This window comes from Aquarana catesbeiana, linkage group LG04 (genome assembly GCF_042186555.1).
Source record: "Aquarana catesbeiana isolate 2022-GZ linkage group LG04, ASM4218655v1, whole genome shotgun sequence".
Taxonomy (NCBI): domain Eukaryota; kingdom Metazoa; phylum Chordata; class Amphibia; order Anura; family Ranidae; genus Aquarana; species Aquarana catesbeiana.
The window spans coordinates 680,716,051-680,727,386 of NC_133327.1; the positions used below are offsets into that span (position 1 = coordinate 680,716,051).

General features: G+C 45.3%; 1 protein-coding gene across 1 annotated transcript in view; it reads left to right on the forward strand.

The window, feature by feature from the left end:
• DRC5 (dynein regulatory complex subunit 5) overlaps positions 1 to 9,800 on the forward strand; it is a 40,595-nt gene extending 30,795 nt beyond the window's left edge. Inside the window, exons 2-4 of the mRNA XM_073628727.1 lie at positions 2,826 to 3,400; positions 5,350 to 5,799; positions 9,477 to 9,800. Of these exons, the coding sequence (XP_073484828.1) occupies positions 2,826 to 3,400; positions 5,350 to 5,799; positions 9,477 to 9,674 (1,223 nt within the window). The 3' untranslated portion in view covers positions 9,675 to 9,800. The remainder of the gene's footprint in view (positions 1 to 2,825; positions 3,401 to 5,349; positions 5,800 to 9,476) is intronic.
• Positions 9,801 to 11,336: the final 1,536 nt, after the last annotated feature.

Below are 11,336 nucleotides of genomic sequence, written 5' to 3' on the forward strand. Positions count from 1 at the left end.
ATCACCAATGTAAGGAACATTCTTCTCACTGATCACCAGTGTAAGGAACATTCTTCTCACTGATCACCAATGTAAGGGACATTCTTCTCACTGATCACCAATGTAAGGGACATTCTTCTCACTGATCACCAATGTAAGGGACATTCTTCCCACTGATCACCAATGTAAGGAGAATTCTTCCCACTGATCACCAATGTATGGAACATTCTTCTCACTGATCACCAATGTAAGGGACATTCTTCTCACTGATCACCAATGTAAGGAACATTCTTCCCACTGATCACCAATGTAAGGAACATTCTTCTCACTGACCACCAATGTAAGGAACATTCTTCTCACTGATCACCAATGTAAGGAACATTCTTCCCACTGATCACCAATGTAAGGAGCATTCTTCCCACTGATCACCAATGTAAGAAGCATTCTTCTCACTGATCACCAATGTAAGGAACATTCTTCTCACTGATCACCAATGTAAGGAACATTCTTCTCACTGATCACCAATGTAAGGAACATTCTTCCCACTGATCACCAATGTAAGAAGCATTCTTCTCACTGATCACCAATGTAAGGAACATTCTTCTCACTGATCACCAATGTAAAGAACATTTTTCCCACTGATTACCAATGTAAGGAACATTCTTCTCACTGATCACCAATGTAAGAAGCATTCTTCTCACTGATCACCAATGTAAGGAGCATTCTTCCCACTGATCACCAATGTAAGAAGCATTCTTCCCACTGATCACCAATGTAAGGAACATTCTTCTCACTGATCACCAATGTAAGGGACATTCTTCTCACTGATCACCAATGTAAGGAACATTCTTCTCACTGATCACCAATGTAAGGAACATTCTTCCCACTGATCACCAATGTAAGGATCATTCTTCTCACTGATCACCAATGTAAGGAACATTCTTCCCACTGATCACCAATGTAAGGAACATTCTTCCCACTGATCACCAATGTAAGGGACATTCTTCTCACTGATCACCAATGTAAGGAACATTCTTCCCACTGATCACCAATGTAAGGAACATTCTTCTCACTGACCACCAATGTAAGGAACATTCTTCTCACTGATCACCAATGTAAGGAACATTCTTCCCACTGATCACCAATGTAAGGAGCATTCTTCCCACTGATCACCAATGTAAGGAGCATTCTTCCCACTGATCACCAATGTAAGAAGCATTCTTCTCACTGATCACCAATGTAAGGAACATTCTTCTCACTGATCACCAATGTAAGGAACATTCTTCTCACTGATCACCAATGTAAGGAACATTCTTCCCACTGATCACCAATGTAAGAAGCATTCTTCTCACTGATCACCAATGTAAGGAACATTCTTCTCACTGATCACCAATGTAAAGAACATTTTTCCCACTGATTACCAATGTAAGGAACATTCTTCTCACTGATCACCAATGTAAGAAGCATTCTTCTCACTGATCACCAATGTAAGGAGCATTCTTCCCACTGATCACCAATGTAAGAAGCATTCTTCTCACTGATCACCAATGTAAGGAACATTCTTCTCACTGATCACCAATGTAAGGGACATTCTTCTCACTGATCACCAATGTAAGGAACATTCTTCTCACTGATCACCAATGTAAGGAACATTCTTCCCACTGATCACCAATGTAAGGAACATTCTTCCCACTGATCATCAATGTAAGGAACATTCTTCTCACTGATCACCAATGTAAGGAACATTCTTCTCACTGATCACCAATGTAAAGAACATTTTTCCCACTGATTACCAATGTAAGGAACATTCTTCTCACTGATCACCAATGTAAGGAACATTCTTCCCACTGATCACCAATGTAAGGAACATTCTTCTCACTGACCACCAATGTAAGGAACATTCTTCCCACTGATCACCAATGTAAGGATCATTCTTCCCACTGATCACCAATGTAAGGAGCATTCTTCTCACTGATCACCAATGTAAGGAGCGTTCTTCTCACTGATCACCAATGTAAGGAGGATTCTTCCCACTGATCACCAATGTAAGGAACATTCTTCTCACTGATCACCAATGTAAAGAGTGGGGGGTAGTCCTGTGTGGACCATTAAATGAACATAGCAGATTTTAACAGTAGGGGTCTTCATACCGAGAGTAGGGTACGATCTATGTTCAGATGGGCATTGTAAGTTATCCAGGGGTCCCAGATTTTTTTAAATTTCGAGTGAGAATCCTCAAGAATGAAAGTGAGCTTCTTATGGATAAAAAAAATGGAATTTGTGTAGTAAATACAAATACATACACCCTTCTCTCCTCTCCTGCCGGCTGCTGCGGGCACACGGAGGATTGGTTTCAGAATGGAGAGCGCAGGGGGAGGTAAATATGTCATATTTACTGGCTCCTTTCTTTCCTGAATGAACACAGTAAGCGATCGGTACTGATCACGCCTGTGTACATTCATCACTGATGCATCGTAAACTTGGTTTACTATGCTTCCGTTTGTGACTGAACAGGAAGCCTCTGAGCGCTTCCTATTCATTCATCTGTGCAGCTGAGGCTGGTGAGAAAGGAACTAAGGAATATACAGTATGTTCTCAGTAGGAAACCCACGCAGACACAGGGAGAATGTGCAAACTCTAGGCAGGCGGAGTCGTATTTGGGATTCAAAACAACTACCCCAGTGCTGTTAGGCGGAAGTGCTAACCACTTAGCACTTTATTTGATGTGTAGTTTGATTCATATTCATGAGGTCCCTTTTAATAATCACTTTCACTATTTATACAAAAATTGTTTTGCTTATGGTGTTACTTGTCTGAACAATTCTCTTTCTGTTAAATGTCTACAGATAAACCTATTCTGGATAAGTTACTCCCGAAGCACAGGGTCAAAGTCTTGGACGCTCTCTCCACCTCACTACCCCTTCAGGTGACGGCAAATCTGATCAGTTATGAAGAATACTGGAGACGTTGTTGTGTTGAACGTTGGCCTGTCTGTGACGTCTCCCGCTATGGCTCTAGCTGGAAAAGGTTATTCTTCGAGAGACACCTGGAGAACCTCATTGAACGCTTTATACCTGATGTGACCGAGATACGGACCATCTGTGAGGCTGTTGAGCTCAGCAAGGACTATGTGAAGAGGTTGGACATCCAGCAGCTGCTGCCACCGGTGAGGGTGGAGATCAGGAGGGACGAGGAGTGTGATGAGATCTCTGATGAAGGAAGTGAGGTCGGTGGTGACCTTCCCTCCATGGACCACTTTGATTTCAACCTCATAGCCAATTCACTACATTGTCTAGAGGAACTGCACCTTGTCTATGGGGTTAAAGGTTGTGGCATGAACTTTGAGTGGAACCTCTTTAGGTTCACAGAGCGGGACTGCAATCTGCTGGCTGACACCTTCAAGACCTTCAGAGACCTGAAGGTAAGCGATTGGCTCTGAGGAGCTGCAGCACACCCCTTTTCCACACCTAATAGTGTTTCCAATCACACTTGGACCAACAGTTAAATGTGGAATGTGGCTTTAGGATTCTGAAAGGCTCTGCAATCTTGTTCTGGTAAGGTTATGAGAACTTTGACAGACCTACAACAGCAATAACTGTCCTGGGAGGGTAGGATGGAGCACTGGCAGGGGCAGCTAGTGAGATATATAAACAACAATAATAATAAAAGAAGTCCAGTTAGTATTTGGAAGCTAAGTCCATTTCCTTCTGGATCCAGCCCTGTAGATCTTTCGAGCTTTTGGGGCTATCATGGCATTCTGAAAGCTAACTGATCATGTGTTCTTCACAAGTCCTCCTCCACTTATATTTAATAAAATGGGTTCTAGCTTCCCTTAGAGCAGGGGTGTCAAACTCGTTTTCTTCACGATCCGTATCAGCAATACGATTGCCCTCAAAGGCCCAGTAGCATTTGTAAGACCAGATGTCCAGAGCACCCCAGTCCCCTTACATCAGATGTCAAGAGCCCCTGCACCATGAGAAGTAAAGGGTCCCCCACCATCCCTTACATCACAGCGCACCCCCCTTACCTTGTGCTGCTGCTGGGAAGAAGCTGGGGGGGCAGAGTTGGGAGGCAGAAAGTGCAGGGTCTGCAGGAGGACTAGAGGAGGGCTGAAATCAGCTGCCAGAGTCTGCTGAACGCTGAGACCAGGGGAGACGGGGGGTGCTGGGGTTGCACAGAGAAGCACAGGATCTGTAGGAAGAGTTCTGTCCTCCCTATGCTGCCAACTACAAGGTGGGGGCAGAGACGAGGGGGTTGCCACAGTTGCAGGAGAGGTGCGAGGGCCACATGAAATGGCCTGGTGAGTCAGATTTGGCCCACAGGTCTTGTGTTTGACACATGTGCCTTATAGAAACCCAGAGAACCATTAATAGCATAGAAGTGGTTTAAATAAAAGAAATGCTGGTTTTAGAATGTAATGCCTGGACAGAGAAATAAAGAAATGATGCCTCGGCCCCCTCACCTAAAGGGCCCAGGGACAGCTGCACCCTCCAAACCCCAAGTGTTGGTATAACCTAGGTTAGATATCTAGTATGTGTTTGAGAATGGTAAGCATGCCTTTTTCTATTTTTTTGCTGTAAGCACAGCTCTCTTTTTGTGATTGGTTGCTATAAGCATGACTCTCTTTTTCTAACGGGTCATTGAAATCATTGCTCTCTTTTTCTAATTGACTGTTGTAAGCACAGCACTCTTTTTCTGATTGGTCGCTGTAAGCACAGCTCTCCTTCTCTGGTCACTGTAAGCACAGCTCTCTTTTTCTGATTGGTCGCTGTAAGCACAGCTCTCCTTCTCTGGTCACTGTAAGCACAGCTCTCTTTTTCTGATTGGTCGCTGGAAACACAGCTCTCTTTTTCTGATTGGTCGCTGTAAGCATGGCTCTCTTTTTCTAATTGGTTGCTGTAAGTTTGGCTCTCTTTTTCTCAGCTCCATTTTTCACAAACATCCTCCCTCCTACTAATTAGTATTACTATTACTATCACTAATTAGCATTACTATTAATATTACTAACTAGTATTACTATTACTAATTAGTATTACTATTACTATTAGACTGGGTTCACACATATGCAAATTGGATGTGGGTTTCCCCGCAACTAATTGGCATGACATGCGAGTGTGACTGGCTCTCAATGGAGCGGGTTCACAAATGTCGGGGGGGCCGCGGTCAGGATTGAAGAAGGGTTCTGTGCGTGTTTGGGTTCGGTTCAGGTGTGAATTCAGGACAAAAATTTGGAATTGAATCGCCGCACCTGAATCGGTGAACAGACACGCATCGAACCCCAGGCACGAACCCGCACATATGTGAACCCGACCTTACTAATTAGTATTACTATTGCCTTTTCCTACTAACGATTCTCCCCACATATTCCAGGTCTTCAGGTTGCACAAAAGTAAAGTGGATGATGACAAGGCCCGTATCCTGATCAGGAGTTTACTAGACCATCCATTTCTGGTTCACCTTGACCTGTCACACAACCAGATCTCAGACCGCGGAGCTCGTGCTATCGGCAAACTGCTGAACCAGAGCCAGCTTCAGGTCCTCAACCTGTGCAACAACAACGTGGGTCTGCATGGAGCTAAGGCCATTGCTCACGCCTTGTCCAAAAACACCGTCCTCAATACGCTGAATCTACGCCTGAACCACATCGGGGATGAGGGTGGCCAGGAGCTCTCTAACGCTCTGCTGAAAAACACCACCCTAGTAACTCTGCATCTGGGGAGCAACGAGCTGTCTGAACCCACTGCAACTGTCCTGGCACACGTCCTCACCCAGAACACCACACTCAAGAGTATCAGCCTCTCCAGCAACCGCATTGGATTGGTATGTGCCCGACTCAGCCTTACCTGGTGGTGATCTGCACTGCAGATATATAGGTGCATGTGTCTTTGAAGTTCAACCAATCCCAATAAATATCCTCCCAGAATCCCCAAAGACAGTTAGAACAGTTCCCTGTAGACAAATATTTTAGTAATTAAAGTGGTTGTAAGTCCTTACATATACCCAGTGCAGTGACTGGCCTCAGGTGATACACAGAGATGAAACAAATCCTCCTACGTAAGTTGTACCTGTTTATCTGCAGTCTTCTCTTCTCTACAGCTGTTCAAAGTGCAGAATTTATAAAGCTTGTCTGAGCTGTCAGAATTCAGAGAGCGGAGATCTGAGGTTACCTCTGCAGAGCTCCTTGGGGGGAAAAATAATGGAAAAAAAAAAAGATGGCAGCTCCTTGACTGTAAAAGATAGAAGGGTTAAGTTCCACTTTAACTTGGCATAAGTAAGAATTAAAACCCCTGTCAGCGTACACCAGAAAAGGTAACTCTCCGCATACCGCTTCAATAAACTACAATCTGTGTGATGTTGACAGTCACTGCAACAGTCCCCACCCCCTGGGACTTCACTTCTAACGCATTTCACTCTAGAAGTAAGCCCTTTCGAGTGAAACGCATTCGAGGAGAGGTTCCAGGGGCGGGAACTGTTCAAGTGATTGCACCTGTATTGCTTAATTGGTTGATGCGTATTGTGGTACCTATGCCCTTTCTTTTCAAATAGCTTCTCAGCGAGTGCCCACACTCCAAAAATAGATCCTAAGGGCTTGTTAAATGATCTCTGAAGAGTGATCCAAATGCGGAACGCTCTTCAGAGATCAAAGCGCATATAAACGAGCCCTAAGCGAGAGTCCACGCTTTTACAAGGAGTGTCCATGTTTCAAAAATAGGTCCTAAAAGCTTGTTCACATGTGAGGTTGCGAGCCAACCTGCTGTTTAGCCACACTTTGATCTGACCCCCCCACCCCTAACTGCTTCCCCTTTGCTGCAGAGACAGTGGCCAAGGGTGTATACATGACTCAGCAGCAGCAGGAATTATAACCCCTGTCTGTTGTGGCGCACTAGTGCAGGGATCAAGCGGTTAATGCAAGCGGTGAGGAGGAAATACAGCGCCTCCTCGTGACAGAATCCAGACACCCTAACTGAGTATCTCGGCCAAGAAGCTGCTTCCCAAAGCTCTGGAACACAAGGCCAATGAATCTGGCTATAGTCACCCCAAGAACTAGACAACATCAGTTTTGGAGTAAACCAGAATAAGAACTGTTTATTTGAACAAGAATGCACCCCAGGAGGACATTCCCCCCTCCTGATCATATTACCCTAACAATACAACCTGCACACAGGAAAATAATTACAACAACCGACATATACTACAAACATGACCTTAATTAGACACCCGGATGTCTCCATGCCCACCCAGACTATTCAGGTCAGACTTGCCGTCAGCTAGCTCAAAAATTACAATGTACATTATCATAAGTATAAACACATCCCACAAGGGTAGTGTGCTAGTAGACAATAGTTGAGTTAAAGCAGAGTTCCACCCAAAAATGGAACTTCCGCTTTAAGGGAAGGTGACCCCCTGACATGCCACATTTGGCATGTAAATTTTTTTTGGGGGGAGGGGGGGGAACCCTCTTTTTAGAGGGTACCAGCTCCCACTTCCTCCCGGGGCACCGTGGCGCCGGAAGGAAGATCACCTCTCCCCCTTCCCTCTCGGCAATCATCTGGGACACGTCACAGATCCCAAATGATTGCCTGGCCAGTTACAGCGCACAGCGCGGCTCGCGCATGCACAGTGCGTGCACAGCCGGGCGCCCACAGTGACAATGCCGGCGCTGCAGAGAGGAGGGGGCGACGAGCAGGGCTTCGTTCCCCCGCATCGCTGGACCCTGGGACAGGTAAGTGTCCGATTATTAAAAGTCAGCAGCTGCAGTATTTGTAGCTGCTGACTTTTAATTTTTTTTTTTCAAGACCCTTAAGAGGCACACTAGACCTACTTGCAATAAACACATTATAGCAGACAACCCCAGATAGGTGGCTTGCTGATGACATCCGCATCTGCTATGAGTCACACAGTGTGAAGCCATCCTTGCTGGAAATGTGGCATATAGGCCCTTAAAATGGATCCCAGAGTCTGTGTGTCTTGGGGAAACATGGACTTGAATCCAAAGTAACATTACTCCAAGCGTCCGCAGACATACGCCTCACAAAAAGTAGTGTTCCCTTAAAAGCCAGGGCAGTAGGCAAGAGGCTAGCATTCAGTCCCCTCCAAAAGCCTCTGTCCTGGGTAAGTCTATCACACGCCTCACCGCCTTTTATATCATCTCTGCAGAGTGATCCAAATGCAGAGCGCTCTTCAGAGTTCAAAGCGCATATGAACGAGCCCTAAGTGAGTGTCCACGCTGCAAAAATGGGTCGCCAGTGAGCAACCACGCTGTATAAAATAGGTCCTTAGTGAGTGTCTACGCTCCAAAAATAGGTCCTCAGTGAGTGTCCATGCTCCAAAAATAGATCCTCAAAAAGTGTCCATGCTCTAAAAATAGGTCCTCAGTGAGTGCCCACGCTGTAAAAATAGGTCCTCAGTGAGTGTCCACGCTGTAAAAAATAGGTCCTCAATAAGTGTCCACGCTCTAAAAATAGGTCCTCAGTGAGTGTCCACGCTGTAAAAAATAGGTCCTCAATAAGAGTCCACGCTCTAAAAATAGGTCCTCAGTGAGTGTCCACGCTCCAAAAATAGGTCCTCAATAACTGTCCACGCTGTAAAAATAGGTCCTCAATAAGTGCACATGCTGTAAAAATAGGTCCTCAGTGAGTGTCCAAGTTCTAACTTTTTATCGTTAGTTAAGAAAATAGAAGAGGAGATCAAACTGTCTTTAGTTTGATGTGTCCTGACCAGGCTTCACCTCCCCCATATTACCCCCATTATTACATAGGCCCCTCCCCCATACTATCCCCATAATTACACAGGACCCCATTCCATCCATCCACAGTCCCCTGCATTGCCCCCCCCCCCAGTGGTCTCACATTGATAGTGTCCAAAGGATGTCATGCGAACACCAGGCACACCCTGAAGAACCGTCCAACGAAGAAGTTCTTCGGTGGGCTGATGGTCTGCGGCTTGTCGGACATGACGAGGGGTTAGCGTGACTGTGCTTGGGACTGACAAGACCTTTCCCTGGACAAGAATTACCTTACCAAGCTGGCCAATCACCGCACAGGCTGCTGACATAACACTCAACCTGTTACCAGCACCCCCCAACATTTAATTCCACCCTCGTCTCCTGAGTAATAGCCAAATCCACTTATCAACTATTTGATAAGTGCGGGCTCAAGGGACAGCTGCTTTGAGCCCCAAATAATGACTGGGCCAGGGACAGCTGCCCCTTCTGCCCCACGTTGCACAGAGTTAGGGCTGGAGGAAAGGGGTTCTTTCAAGTAAACCTGTCACTGTATGCATGTAAAGTCTCTGTAACCTTCTGCCCTATGGAATCAGATGTGACCTCATTGTGATGCATGAGCAGGATTAGCCTACATGGTGATGCTCAATGCACCAGATACGCAGTACATGTTATTACATACTTTACCTTGAAGCATCAGCAAATTTTATGAGTCTGATGAGAGCTTTGGAGTTCCTGTATGTCTGGCATCATATGATCTCCATTGTGTCTCCAGGATGGCGGGAAGCAGCTGCTGGAAGGGATGTCAGAGAACAAGACCCTGTTGGAGTTTGATCTACGGCTGACCGATGTGGGACAGGAGAGCGAATTCTTCATAAACCAGGTTCTGAGAAGCAATCAAGAGCGGGCCCGACTACAGAGCCAACCAAAACCAGCACCAAGCCAAACCCAGGCTCTGCCCCAGATGTACTAAAAATTATGTTTTCATCACTAGGGCACAAACATTCTGAAAATCCTCCAGTGTGATGTCCAGTTAGAGACAACCAGAGGGGTAAGGGGTCACAAACATACATACATTTACCAAGTATATAATAAATTATATGCACAAAAAATGTACAGTGTTGTTGGATTATTTAGAGAACATTTTCACATGGGGTAATGATAATACATGTACAGAAGATAAGGTAATCCCACAGGGGGGAATAAGGTAAAGGGTAGCAGTACATACTTCCATAATGATGGGAAGCACTGGAGTGGCACTATCTCCATCTTTATAAAAATCTGTGACAAAACAGGCTAAAGCAAAACAAGCCACGCCCCATTGTCTGAAACCAATCCCCAGAATACTTGACCCGCCTATTTCATTTTCCAAAACATGAGGCAGCAGCCATATTGTCAGTGATGGAAAGAGACGCCATGCTGGCGTAGCGCAGAGGAATAGAGGGACAGTGTTAAGAGTAGAAATAAGCACTGCTTCTTCCAACGGGCTGCAAAAATAAGCTGGATTTTATGGATATCGCTGGTAGGGTTTTCTGTGCATTTCACCTCTCTGATGGCTTAACACCGTGGTCCCCAAATATGGGGCCAAATGTGGCCCTTTATTTGCCTTTATCTGGCCACTATACTTCCCACTGACATCAACAATGGGGCATAATTCCTGCCACTGATACCAACAATAGGGCACTTTTCCTCCCACTGACACCAATGATGAGGCACTATTCTTTGCCTTGATACCAATGATAGGGCACTATTCCTCCCACTGACACCAATAGGGCACTATTCTTCCCACTGACACCAATGACAAGGCAGTATTCCTTCCCCTGACACCAATGATGGGGCACTATTCTTCTCACTGACACCAACAATAGGGCACTATTCCTCTCACTAACACCAATGATGGGACACTATTCCTTCCAATGACACCAATGATCGGGCACTATTCTTCCCACTGACACCAATGACAGGGTACTATTCCTTCCACTGATACCAACAATCAGGCACTATTCTTCCCACTAATACCAATGTTGGGTCATTGTTTACTCCTGTTGACGCCATTGCATTTACTACTCACACTGGTCACAGCCCGGCCCTCCCAAAGTCTGAAGGACAGTAAACTGGCCCTTTGTTTGGAACGTTTGGAGACCCATTGACTTAACAGAAAACATGTTGGTAAAGCACTGGACCCCGAGGTAGGAATAATGAAGCTTGAAATCCAAATTTTGAATATAAGAGGCAACTCTTTGTCAGTTGGTGTATCTCTGGGGGTCTCTGGAGTGGTCTCTAGAGTATAGTGGGCACAATACATTTAGCATGAATCTAGTAAGTCTCGATTGCACATGATAGGAGGTCGAATAGAACAGCCAGCACATTTTAGGAGCTCAGAACCTTCATCATACTAAATTGTGATGCTCTCATCTTTTCTTGACTCTTCAGACCTCTCTGATGTCAACATATCGACTTACATGGGATTGATTCCTGGTCTTCATCATTCTTATCAATTTGAATGCTCTGTCCAGCTGCAAGACTTTCTGCAGGTTGTAAAAGACAAAAAAAATCTTTTGAAGCAACTTTTTCGTGAGGTCCACGTTGTGAGCTGGACAGTAAGCTATATTAGGTCTAGGGACCTCTCATATAT